At 42.8% G+C, this 13944-nt stretch overlaps 1 protein-coding gene across 1 annotated transcript; it reads left to right on the forward strand.

Moving 5' to 3' along the window:
• Nucleotides 1–5057: 5057 nt before the first annotated feature.
• prdm1c (PR domain containing 1c, with ZNF domain) lies at nt 5058–13602 on the forward strand. The gene is made up of 7 exons (XM_063902787.1): nt 5058–5279; nt 6681–6938; nt 8302–8421; nt 9313–9565; nt 10969–11984; nt 12140–12268; nt 12743–13602. The coding sequence occupies exons 1-7, from the start codon at nt 5253–5255 to the stop codon at nt 13277–13279; spliced, it is 2340 nt and encodes a 779-aa protein (XP_063758857.1). The 5' UTR covers nt 5058–5252; the 3' UTR covers nt 13280–13602.
• Nucleotides 13603–13944: the final 342 nt, after the last annotated feature.

A 13944-nucleotide genomic window follows, 5' to 3' on the forward strand; every position in this document is an offset into this window, starting at 1 on the left:
TTTCAAGTAGGCCTACCGATGTGTCTACGTGATGCTGATAGAGGGAAAAAAAAGTATCTTCTTTACCATCTCGATAAGGCAAGTGGAGAAATTTAAAGGACGCAGACGGTAAGGAATGTTGATGCATGAATAAGAATATACGCAAGCAGTTTGTCTTTCTTTGTGTGTCTTCATAAGAGATATCAGGGAGGAAGTTGTGTGTGTGTGTGTGTGTGTGTGTGTGTGTGTGTGTGTGTGTGTGTGTGTGTGTGCGAGAGAGAGGGAGAGAAACGGGAAACTGTACCCCGTGCCACACTGTGACATGCATGGATCGGGTTCGCCTCTGTTTGTTCAGTGTCCATCCAGAAATATGGCAGGAATCTGAGAACAGCAAGCTACCCAAGGCTGACTGAGCTGAATCCGCTAGGTGCTCTTGAGAGAAAATCGGGCAGAGTAAAAGGAATTAAACACACATTTTCAAAAGAATAAACTTGTACATTGTACGTGCCAATTTCTTGTAGTGTCATCATACTTGAAAGTACCAGTTTTGGGGGGGTCTTGAGCTTTGCAGGACAAGCAAGAGAGTGTGTTTTTGTGTGAGTAAGATTTTGTGTGCATCCTTCCCGGATGGTGCGTCTCACTGCTGGTCATTATTACAGCCTGCCTTAGCAATCAGGAGGAAGACAAAACAATGCGCGGTGCCTTTTAATACAGTCAGGTGTGGCTCCTGGGGGTCTGACACTTCCTCCTCGAATTGGTGTTCAGCACGGAAACCTTTTCTACTGAGGATACTATCTTGTGTACTGCTGCAACTTACATTTATTTTTTTTAATCTGATAAAAAGCAGAAAGGCAAGTCCTGTATGCATTTTAAGATGAACATTTATATGACTTATTTAGGAAGGCAGTCTTGAAGTGCAAAGTCTCAGAAGTATTTGTAAAGACCAGTTGAAAGGAAAGCATTTCAATCAGTGTCAGTAATCAATTTAGATTGGCTGATAAACAGTGCTGCTAGAAATTGAAGATTAATGGCCTTCATGGCTAGTCTTGAATGACTGGATTTTACTGGAGCAGTGTTAATAAGTAGCTGCTCGTCCAGTCGATCCAGAGAGAAGTTTGTGAACACAGTGGGACAGAAATGACATACGACAAAATGTTCCAGATTGGAAGGTGATTCACTTCAGATTCTTTCAACCTGACACCCGACAGCTCTGTATGAAAAGTCCATTTCTTTCCTGTAGCTTTCACATTCTGTGTACACTCACACTCTGAGCTGAACAGTTGTTGTAGGGCTCAAATTGAAGTAAAAGTATACAAAATGGTAACTGAATTGATTTTATTAGCTGGCGTCAGTTTAGCAGTATGCTGGTTGGACATTTAGATGTAAATCATTTATTGGAAATCCAATAATTGTTTGCCTCCTCGAACACAGTCTGTGCAGGTGTTGTCTGTGCTAGTACATATGTGTATGTCTACACTGTGGGTCAGCTGAGTACAGTGATAGCGTTTTCTCCTCATCTCTGTGGGTGGTTTTTGTGAAGATTTAAAAAGACATCTGTTGTGAAGTGCAGTAGCATTCCTCTCAGACCTGAAACCATGATAATAACCCTTGGCCTGTCAACAAGAGATCATCCACCTATTGAGGGAAGACGGTTGGCAGACAAGGTGGGTGGTGGCTGTGATGCCGTGCTGACATTTATTCACATTCACACCTAAAGTGGAAAACATGATAGATAAAAACATGGAGAGAGACAAGTTACGTCACTGTTTTTCTGTTCAAAACATGTTCATCAAGTTCATATTACTCCTATCATTTCAATAAAGAGTGTACGAGTGATTTCTCCATCACACGCTGAACAGAGTGAAGGGTAAAGGAAATCACTTAAAGTAACATTAAATTACGGGGAGGTTGACGGGGGCTGACAGGCTGATAACAGCACAGCATGGCAGGGAAAAGTGAGGGGAACATTCACGAGTGTAGGGGACTGTGACATAAAGTTGAGACAGAATGCGAAATATTTCCATTCCAGTCAGCCATAAAACTTTAAGAAAGGCAGAAGTGGAGGCTGCGTCAAACATTTCAGCTGTAATGGGTAATAAAATGGGCTCTGCATCAGTCATTTCTGTTGAAGATCATTGTCCTCATCCACGGGGGACGTGTAGGGGAAGGAGTCGCCCTTAAGTCCTGCTGCGAGAAATGACCCAAGGCAGGTAGAGACTCAAGCATGGAAATTATAGGGCTTAAGACACCTACAGCATTTACAGAGGCCCCAAAGGAACCACCAGCAAGCTCTCCGTGTTCAGGTTCATTGATATCTGCTGTTGACTAACTGTGTCCTCTGTCAACTGAGAGTGCAAATGTTCCCTTATTTTCCTCTTGTGATGTCTAAACATACTGGTCGCTTCGGATTAATTTGTCTTTTTAAAGATATCTCTTCCCCTCAGTGCAGTGGAGCTGTTTCGAATTTCTGTTTATGGCATGTATAGCATATTCAACAACTACCATATTTCTTTTAATAACTACAATTATACATCTATACATATGTTACCCTCGGAGCGTGGTTCAACTAGAATCTGTCTGTGGATAATTGAGAGTAACAGCGACATAACTTAAATACATGAATGAATGCAGTTATTAAATGTTGGCGCAACACACCTGAAAATCAGTCCAACTTCATAGTAAAGACAGTAATCTCAAAGATAACTGGACAATTCAAAAATAAAACATTTTGTATGGTTGAGACCACTATAGGAGACAGTATGCTGGTGTGTTGCTGCTAGAAATAATACAGAATAGATGTACTTATCAGTAACAGTATAGGCGTTGCCTGGCACATCCTGTGTTGCACAGCATCCTTCTCTTTCTCTGTCTACCATGCAACCTATAAAATCTCATTGTCTCATTGTCTTCATCATTTTGATTCTGTGATCTTGTTTTTTTGTCCTACATAGTAAAATATACCTCCTCTTGGTCGTTCATGTCTCAATATGTTCATCATCCTGTCATTCTAAGAATGTCATGAGAAATATCTGTAAGTCCAAACTAAGGACCTACTAATATAAAGCCACGCACAAAAATATTCACCCACACACAACAAGAATTCTAAATGCAATCTCGGCTCAGAGGCCGCTCCACGACTAACAAGAAAAGGTCAAGTTATCGCTATTTGAATAACTCACAGAGAAGATGACTAATAGATGTAGTGAAGAAAGCTTCAGATAAAGAGGCATTACAGAGGAAGAGGAGCGGCGAAGGAGAGAAGAGGTGAAAAAAAGGCGAATGAGATGACTGAAGGCAAAGACAAAAAGTCGAACAGCAAGAGAGAAGTGGATTTTAAATTACATGGTGGATCATGTCAGGAGCCGTAATTAGCAGCTTGGTCAGGTGTGATGAGTGGGACAGGAAGCATGAAAGGAAGGACAAAACAGCACAGAAACCAAAGAGTCTATGAGCAACAGAATACACTCGACACATGGCAATGCAACAAGAGAAAGTGAATGAGAACAGTACGCATTGCAAATGCACTTATGAAAGTTGTTTGCATTATGTCGCGTGTCAAACGCGTGGATAACAAGTCTGAAAATTCTGACAATTCTTTGGCTGGCTGCCTGGCAGCCTGCCAAGTTAAATGTTGCTTTTGGAAAAGAGAGAAGGGGGGAGCAGATCAGGGTGAAAGTCAGGCTACAGAAGAACTTACTGTACAGCATGACATAAGTATCAACACATTCTGAATCTCACCCCCACAGAGCAGTACAGAAGGACAGCTGGACACAAGTTTCCTGAAAGGGAAAACTCAGGGTAAAAATGTCCCTGCTTACGACCAGTCACACATCCTCAACAGTATCCCATTCATTTGTCTGTATTCTAAGTGATGGCGCAGTTTCATCTGATTATCAGAAGAAAATATCACAAGAAAAAGTTATTTTAATAGTAATAGTAGTAAAAACTATCTACGCTGACAATATCCAAACATTTCATCTGTGTGTCCGAAGTAAAAGTGTATTCTTATTATTGTCAATTTCAATTTCAAAGAAAATTCATCAACTATTTGGATCATTTAATTGTCTTGGTCATATTCGAGCAAAAAGGTTTGAGATTCCAGGTGGTCAGTTGTTGCTTTTACTCGATAAACATTATAGTTAATCGAATATTAGTCGGTATTGGGCTGCTTTGATGACCTTGTGCTATAGCATATGGTGATATTTCATGTAATAGTCTGACATAAAAGATTTATCAAGAATTCTGATTCATTTCACATAATTCTGCTCTACATCTCTGGTTAGACTTCTAAAGCACATATTTGTATGGATGAGTCAAACAGGCAACACTGATAGACATAGTGGAAATACTTCATTCTGCAGCTCTGATGAAGACTTGGACATTACATTTCCTTATATTCAAGAAGAGTCTCTTAACCCATTTTATTTTAAGCGTTTTTTACTGGCCGTCTAACTAAACTGCATAACTAAAATTGTTGTAGGATGAGACATTTGTGCTTCAAGTTTGACTTTTTCTCATGATCAAACATTGAGTGTCAACATTTCAGGAACTGTTGTCATGTGTGTGTGGTTAATGGTGTGAACATATGGTGTGAAGCGTTTAATCCTGCATTCAAACAAGATCTCATATGGCACATTTAAAGCTTTGGCTGAACTTATTTGAACTGGACTCAATTGATATTTCCAAACCTTGTTCCACACTAAAGAAAGCACCAGAATGACCCCATTTCCTCTGTACTGCATCCCTGACTAATGAACACAACAGAGGTTTGCCGTCTTCGCACCCAAAAGATGGAGTGGGTATCTGTCAGAAAATGATTTGTATTTTTGTCTGATCCGGACATAGCTGTGTGACAGCCACTGCACCACCGGAGAAAGCCTCTTGCCCCAGGGCAAGAGAGTCACACACACACACACACACACACACACACACACACACACACACACACACACACACACACACACATATACACAGGAGGAGTCATGGGGCAAAGGGGAGGAGGGGGAGGGAGCACAAGAGGAAAAGGGAGTGTATCTCTCTCTCTGTCTGTTTCTCTCTCTCTCTGTGTATTTCAAACACACACCTTCCCTCCTCCCAGAAGCAAGAGTCACACACTTGAATGTTCAGTTGCGCAGTTAGTCACACACAGGTACACAGGATACTGAGGTTGGGTGAGAGACGCTGACAGAAACAGAGAGGACAAGAGAGCGAGGACAGCCACCGGTTGCTCACTCACATTAAAGTGTTCAAGGAGGGCGCCAACAGCCTGCCTTATGTGTGGCTCCTCTCAAGGCTTCACAGTAAGTAAAACATCTTTATAAAATGTATAATCTTCTTAATTCTCTTTTTTTTTGTTGCCAATTTAAACTGGGGTGAATGTTTTACTTGGCAACATAGTTATGATTTTCTTATTTTTGTGTTACAATGCTGTCCCTTGTTACATAATATCAAAATTAGGTGCTTTCTAGTGTCAACCTGTTACATGTTTTCCTGCGAGCCACACAGCTGTGTGTCTTTGACTCATGTCTTGATTTTCAGAATTTATTTTCTGCTGTGTCACTCGGTTTGATGGTTTCGGAGTGAGCTGTCACGCTTGTGACAGTCATTTCTAGTCAGCTGTGGTGACCACACTTCAGAGAAACATAGGGGTGAAATGTCGTCCGTAAATCTCATCATTTTTTTCTCCATGAGAATAAGATGAGATATTTTGTTATTGCAGCATATGTGAGATTATAGCTTAACTGCCAGATTATTATTTGAGCTTTGATTTTTTTTCCCGATTGATTAAGACAACGTTTTTAACAACATCAATATAGGAATAATAAATCTTCATTTCAGCAGAAAAATTGAAGGGTTTGCTGATAAATAGTTGTGCAAGTTTATGGAATTCTATGGCATTAAAAATACAATTTTCACTTCAATTTTAAGTTGAGTTTGGCCGTAGAGACGTTATCTATCGCTATCACTGAGACAAACTGATGAGCCTGGAAAAGGAAGTTCAGTAAGGGCACATCTGAGCATTGTCTTTCAATCACAAGTCTTTTATCTTCTTCTCTTTTACTATTTTATCGTTTCATCCCATCAGTCGGGGAACTATACCTTTGTCAGAGCTGAGTTACCTGACAACAATCTTCCTGAGAAGGGAGGGATAGACAGTAAGAGAAAGAGAAAGACACTTTAGACCTGGCTGAGAGCCAAGTCTCAGTCAGTTCAGAGGAAGTCTGGTTGATTCACTGGGAGCACTGATTTCCTTGTGAAAGTGGTACTGCTCCGGGGCTGACATGCACAGGAACCTCCCCTACAGCCCAGGGGTTGGGGTTTGGAGAGTCACAGGATGTATGGGACAGGGGGGGCAATGGGGCAGCAAGCATGAAGGTTCAACTTTGAAGTTTGTTTGTCCGGTAGTAGCTATTGATGGGAAAGTTGAATTCTCCACCACTTCTCCTCTCCGACTTGGCCCTGTGTGTCACATCTCGCACTTTGTGGTCTAATTTTAGCTCCATTCAAAACCTGAATTCCCTTGATACTTCAGCTGTTGTTGTATTGTCCGTGTTTTTCTCCTTAAATTCAAACATAAAAGATAAAGGTAAAAGGAAAGAGTCTTTAGTTAGCAAGTAGATGCAACATAAAATGCAAGATGATCCTGCTTTTTGAGACATTTGACGAGATTTTCTCCCACTTTTTTTCTACCTTTTCTGTAGGCCTCCTCCTCTCAGTGCACCACAGCCATGTTAACATCAGAAAACTCACCGCAAAGCACAGGGGTCATCGCAACAGCAATGCCAGAGACACAGGATGCAGACATGAAATCATGGAGCGAAGCTAACTTTGAGGAGAAGTGCACTTATATCGTGAAGGATCAACTTCTGGAGGACGGGTCCGAAAACAAGAACAAGACACGAGCTGAGAGATCTTTACCCAGAAACCTGGCCCTGAAGCGCTGTCACAACTATACAGAGGTAGGCAGCAAAGTATGTTTTCCTTGTCTGTTTGTTATTAAAAGTGCCTTAGAAAGGAGTCCTTACAACAATCCTAATACATACAAATAGCAAGCTGCAGATGTTTATGTTTTGTGTAACTGCCGACTCCTTGCGTCACTCCAACATCCTTCCATCCACTCATCCGGGAAGTACTTGACAGATTGTTGTCTAATTTCAGCCTTTCCTCTCTACTCTGTGTTGAGGCAAAGCTGAAGAAAGGCGAGCCCCTCAGCACACAGCCTGAGGTCTCTATAATTAGTAGCTACCTCTGATTCCCAACCCTTTGTCCCAGCACACAATTACACCATAAAGCAGAGCAACAGCACCAAGGCCCAACTAATGGAAAACACTGTAACCACTCTTCTGGATTAGTTGTGTGGAAGTTGCAATTATTAAAAGGGGAAAATGTGTTTTGTTCAACTGGACAGGAAATGGCAGATAACAGAGGTAAAATGAATGATAAAAGGTTAGCCCAATAGGCTATCCATAAAAAAGGAAATATTATGTTTTCCTAACGCAAGATAAGGGTTGAGCCTCTGTAGATGAAAGATGATTGTCAGGTGAGATAAGAGGAAGTAGCCTCAGCGTCTGCGGCTTAATACCTGCACTACCATGTTGACCTTCTAATAAGTCTGGAGTCTTGTTGACACCAAAGAGCCGGATACGTTATAGTTATCTAAGACACAAGTGGCGCAGTCTGACAAAGCAAGGGTCACACAGGAGATGAACTCAATGGCTAAACATGTAGTGGTTGATCCTGCTACATATACTATGCCAGTATTGCTTTAAGATGAAAGAGGGACTACATTACCTATATTGCTTTAGGGGATATGAGTGGGGGGATCAGAGTGAAGTAGACTGGTCGGGGTGTGCCCATGACACCTTATCCTCCCTTCCACACCCTGGAGGCTTGAGACAGAGGAGTGCGTTTCACACCTGGAGGTAGCAGAACAAGAGTGGTGGTGAAATTTTAATATGGTAGAGAAACTAAAGATAGCGGGGGGCGATTGGTTTATGAAATATTCAGCATGGGAAGAGACGGAAACATTCTGTCACAGACCAGAAATCCTTTTTTTCTTTAAGGAAGGGTTTTCGTGACAGCCAATGTAGACTAACACATTGCTTGTTTGCTTAGTCATTTTCCAGGGAATTGACCAGATCCTTTTTTTTTTTTACCAAAAAACTAGCACAGGGTGTTGAGTCAGACAAGAAGAACTGCATTTCCATTCATCGCATCCCTCTAATTACGTTTTGCGCTCTGAGTGCATCCGGGGTTTGCCCTGGCCTTCAATTTGTGAGCCACTCTGTTGTTTGATGATTTTGTGTCCTTCTTGTTGAACAGGTGCTTGGGGTGACCAGCAAGGAGCTGATTCCTAAGGGAACACGTTTTGGCCCTCTAGTGGGGGAAAGCTACACAGACGAAACGCTTCCAAAAGATCCCGACAGGAAGTACTTCTGGAGGGTAAGTGAGCTGCATGTGAGTCTCTTGCAAGTGAAATTTGTGTTGTTTCCGTTCACCTCCTTTATCTCCATGTGGAGACATCGCGGTCGCTGTGGCGTGGCAAGGGTAAGCAGATGTGGTCAAACGCCTGACATCCTGTGAAAGTATGAATTGTTCTGCCATTGCTTGAGTACCTTTCAATGCACTGTAAATGTGTGTTTGCCAGTTCTCTGCATGGCTGCCTGAGGTCACACACACACAGCTGTTTGGTTTCAGTGACGCAGCGGTTCTCCTCTCACTCCGCTTCTCTCGGTATCACTGCCAGTAAATACACCATACACATGTCCGCGCTTCTCCAGACTCATAAACTCTCACACTGACTAAGCAAGGAAGTGGCTTTGAGCCTGAGAACTGTTATGTTACAAATCAGCAGCATCAGGACATCTTCCATTACACACAAGCGCCTGTGTAACTCTACAGTTTAGAGTCAGCAACCATGAATTCATGCAACCCAAACCAAAACTTGCGACAGCCATAACACAGACAATGTGTTCGCACTGCAGCCATGACTCACAGCATCAAAGAGCAGACAGCATAAAGAACCGTTGTAAAGGCCTCGACAGAGGGGAAATTAGGTTGAATTTAAATTGTTTCTTAAAAAGTCAGCAATTCTTCACTACGGAGACACGGGTGAGGTCTGGAGTGGGCCAGATAGAACACCCAATACTACAATCCAGTCATATAGTGAAGTTATTACTCAGATGCCTTCTGACTTTTGTCCCACGAACACAGTCAGCACCTATCTCAGCTGAAAGAACACAACGTTTCTTAACCATAAAGACCTCAGGAAACCTGTCATGGTATGCATGTCCTCATACATCAACTTATACCTCGTTCTGTTTCACACTCTAGGTCTTCTCGGAGGGGCATTTACACCACATCCTGGATGGTTTGAACGAGGAAAGGAGCAACTGGATGCGTTATGTCAACCCAGCCTGTACTGTTCAGGAGCAGAACCTGGTGGCCTGCCAGAGTGGGTTAAACATCTACTTCTACACCATCAAACCGCTGCAGCCGGGCCAGGAGCTCCTGGTGTGGTACTGCTCTGAATTCGCCCGGCGCTGTAACTACCCTCCACTGGGTCAACTTGCTATTGACAGTATTGGTAAGTATGTGAATAGTATTCATTTAGTAGAAATGTTTCTGCAGATCTTCAGTTAACAAGAACCATTCCTGTGCCCACGCTTTGAGACACATCTGTTATTGTGGAGTAAGGCTCCCAATCAAAGCGCTCGGTGGACTGACACACTCTTTGTGTTCGTGTTTAAGAAGTTACTCAGTCACACCCACAGCCCTTTTGTTAAAGCAGGACACAAAGGAGGAGAGTAGAGTCCTGAAAGCAGAGAGGGTCTGTCTCCAGGTATAGCCATAGTACCTGGGTAAGATGAGACCGATTTCAGGACTTAAGGGAATGTTTCAGTTTCCCTTTTTAACTTCACATAAAAATACAGCTGGCAGCTCTTTAACACACAAAGCATTTGGCTTATATTCACACACACAAAACGAGTGCACATACTAGCAGAGAGGCCGCATACACACAGCAAAGTACTCATTTACACACACACTCTCACACACAAGAGGCTGCCTGAGGTGCTGACAGCATTCTGGCACGACTCCTCTTATTTATTTGGCTCTTAAGGAGGAAGAGGGGTAAGAACGCTCCAGTGACTACTTGAACTTCCTGACAAGACGACCTGCTGACAGATTGATATCTCACTGAGTGTTGGCTGTTTGTTTGCTGAGAGCTGGCCTCTCAGGAGAGGGGGGAGGGTAACATGGGGGAGCACACACTAGATAAGGGTTGCTCTGTGTTTGCGTGGTTGGATGTTAATTGTGTCCAGGAGTAGGTGAAATGTGGAAGCATACTTCTGTATTCTGTCTTCCTCTGTTTGTCAGCTTGTACCCTTTGTCTTATCTGGGTCAGGTCAGTAAAGCATAATCTCTCTCTTTGTGACTTCCTGTGTAGAAATTGGGAAGATTTGTTCAAAGGAAATAGAGATATAGATCTAGATTTTCAAAAGTTGTCCAGTGTGTAAACTTTAGTGGAAAAATAAATATCCCTAATGAGTCAGATTATGTTTTGATGGGTATCTTTTCAAACCATTTTAGGATTATTTATGTCTGGGGAAAAACTGGTATATCAGTGAGATAAAAAGGAGTTTCTTGTGTGTATTCTGTCATGCTTGTGATGGAAAATACTGACCAGCACTAATGTAAATAACATACTGTACCCACCAAGTCCATGCTATCTGTATCCTGATCAGACACCTATTGTTTCACATGGGGTGTCTACTTTCAAAGTGCCAGGGCAAGGCTGGGAGACGGTTCACAGACAGGCAAACGGACTTGATGATAACAAACACAGCTTAAAACCTAAACTTAGACTCATGGGAACTTGTGTAATTTATCATATTTATGCCAGGGGGCTAAATGAGGAGACTGTTAGTGAACTTATAGAAATTATTTCACCTGTTTCTGATGGCATTTCTCAATTATTCTGTCCCACAGAACCAAGTCAGGCTCAGGAGAAAACAACAGTGAAACGAGGACACAGCGTCTCTGAAATCCTTCGAGACGAGCCTTCCAAGTCCCTGCCTGACTGCCCGAGACGTCCGAGTAGTGCCTTGTCTCAGACCAACCTCTCAGCAGTTTTTCCCCTGTGTCCTCGGGTTGTCTACCCGATCCAGCCCCACTCTGAATCCATCCATGGCCAAAGATATGCAGCTCTACCACCTCTGCCATCCTGTAGCCCTCCAGCTGCCAAAAAACCTGCTCTAAGCGTCCCCTCCAGTTTGCACTTCACCCTTCAGCACAGTCAAAGCCCTGTTACAGCCAAACCTTACCAAGATCCCTCTGTGCCTGGTCGAGTCCATCCTTCTCTGAGGCATTCCCCCTATCTACTGCCTCACTACTCGCTCGGCCTTAACAGCGTTCTACCTCAGTCATTCCCCTTCTACAGAGACCAAATTAAACCTCACTTCTCATCTCATTTGCTGCCTTTTGACAGCTATGCACACATCCTTCCTTCTCTGGCAAATGGATGCAAAGACTTGACATTTGCACTATCCAACACCAAACAAGACCTCATTCTTTCACAAACCAGCAAGCACAGAGACAACAACGACCTCCTATCCGAAAGGACAAACTACCTCAGGTGCCCTTCAGATGACCTCAGAGAATTCAAACACTCTCCAAGCAGTAATGTTCACACAGACCCAACTTTACCTGCCACATCCAGTGCCTCATCATTGGTCACCTCACTCCGCAGAGCACTGCCCTCTCTTGCGCCTGGAGGATGTTCACCACCAGTCGGCATGGCTGCCTTTTCAGACTGCCTCCCTTCCAAACCCACCTCTGCCACTCAGAGAAAAACTGAGGATGCAATGGACCTCAGGAAGATCAAACAAGATGGGCATATTATTGGCTACAAAACGCTGTCATACCCCCTCACCAGGCAGAATGGAAAGATCCGGTATGATTGCAACATCTGCGGAAAGGTGTTTGGGCAGCTGTCCAACCTTAAGGTTAGTAACTCATCATATTAATAAGGAAGGGTGGAAAAATGCCTCAACATAGTGGCTCACAACTGTCTTACATAACATTATAAGTGTCCATAGAATACAAGAATAAATAAAATAATAAATAATGTAAATACTAATCTTCGACATTGTTTCCTCAGGTCCATCTGCGAGTGCACAGCGGCGAGCGTCCCTTTAGGTGTCAGACCTGCAATAAGAACTTCACACAGCTGGCCCACCTGCAGAAACACTACCTGGTTCACACAGGGGAGAAGCCTCATGAATGCAAGGTATGATTAAATCTTAAATTAAAGACATAGTTTGACATTTTGGGAAAGATTTATACCAGTCTCATGTCTGCACGGTAAATAATATGTAGTTGGCGCCAGCAGTCAATTAGCATAAGGACAGGAAACATGAAGAAACTAGCTTATCTGTAAATGTTACAAAATCTACCTGCCTGCATAAAGACACCAAATTAACATGTTTGATCTTGCTTCTTCAATCCGTACAAATATTGAAGTGTAAAACATCACTATCTTTTTACATTGTTTATTTCTTAGTCTAGAGTAGTGACTTCATGGAGCCAAAAATAGCTGACTACATAACCCCCCTTGAATGCCACATTTACAACAAATGATGTCGTATATATATATTCTTTAATGTCCATTCATTATCCAAAATAGTTGCACTAAATTACAGTATCAAAACCATGACTGTGACACATTTTTAAACCTATTCTGCTTTTCTCTGTTTTGCCACAGGTGTGCCATAAGCGATTCAGTAGCACAAGCAACTTAAAGACCCATCAGCGGCTACACTCGGGTGAGAGACCATACCTGTGCAAGCTTTGCCCAGCCCGCTTTACTCAATACGTACACCTCAAGCTCCACAAACGCCTCCACACTGGTGAACGACCTCATAGGTGCCCTTCTTGCCCCTGTGCCTATCTCCACGACTGTAGCCTCCAGGTGCACCTCCAAGGCTTCTGCCCTCTCTCCCCCTCGGCCTCCCACAGACACTCCCCGGAGGAGCTACACCGAGTCAACGCGGAGATTGAGAGGTTTGATATGAGCGAGGCGGCAGAGCAGCTCGAGGCCATGGCTGCAGAAGTTGAGATGGACAAGGGAAATGTTCTTGACTTGATAAAGAAGATGGAATCTCATACCTCTGGCCACTTCGAACAGGGGGAGGCTGAGCTGAGCATGTACAAATCTGCAGTTCAGCCACATCATGGCAGCCCTCTACCTCTGCATCCAACCAGTATCAAGCTGGAGTCAGGCTGCACATCAGAGCCCTAAAACAGCCTTGCTAATCCAGCCATATAATCCTTACAGGTCAGCTCAGCAGCTGTCTGTTACTGCCCTATTTGAAGTAAAGCCTTATCTCAATCATGGATTGCCTGGCATATATACTCTACACAGACTGTAGCGTGTGAAGAATCAAGACGTTACCAGCATGGCATGGGACCTGGGACTGATAGATTTATACTTCTTTGTTAATTTATTCAGTTGTTAACATTAATCTAAAATGTATGAATAATTTGTGACATGTTTTGTATTGTATTCTTTTTTGTATCTTCATGGAACGACTAAATATTAGCATAAACAACGTTTGTGGTTCACTCTGAGTATTTATATTTATATTGTGTGTGTCTCTGCTTGTGTCTTTGTGTGAATGTTCAAGCATCCTATTTAAGGAGACAATTACTGTACATGCATGACTAAGTACTGTAAGTGATCTAAGCGTTAAAGTGAAAACACAGATGAAACTTCACTTGTTTGCACGTAACATATATTCTTACCTTGTGTCTGCACTTTGCTGATGAGGTGACGTAGATACACGTCCTGTTATGAGTCTTGGAACACTCACGACCAGTAAGTGCCAACCCTTTACCCTGGATAAAAACAACAATGACAAAATTATCTTTACTTTCATTAAGATCATGCTGCTATTTTAAACACGT

This window comes from Eleginops maclovinus, chromosome 15 (assembly GCF_036324505.1).
Source record: "Eleginops maclovinus isolate JMC-PN-2008 ecotype Puerto Natales chromosome 15, JC_Emac_rtc_rv5, whole genome shotgun sequence".
In the NCBI taxonomy this organism is placed as follows: domain Eukaryota; kingdom Metazoa; phylum Chordata; class Actinopteri; order Perciformes; family Eleginopidae; genus Eleginops; species Eleginops maclovinus.

Excerpts from the sequence above, each read along its gene's own strand:
- prdm1c (XM_063902787.1), top strand. The coding sequence starts at position 5,253 with ATGTGTGGCTCCTCTCAAGGCTTCACA. Across the intron at positions 5,280-6,680 it reads GCTCCTCTCAAGGCTTCACA|GCCTCCTCCTCTCAGTGCAC; the intron begins GTAAGTAAAACA and ends CCTTTTCTGTAG. Across the intron at positions 6,939-8,301 it reads GCTGTCACAACTATACAGAG|GTGCTTGGGGTGACCAGCAA; the intron begins GTAGGCAGCAAA and ends CTTGTTGAACAG.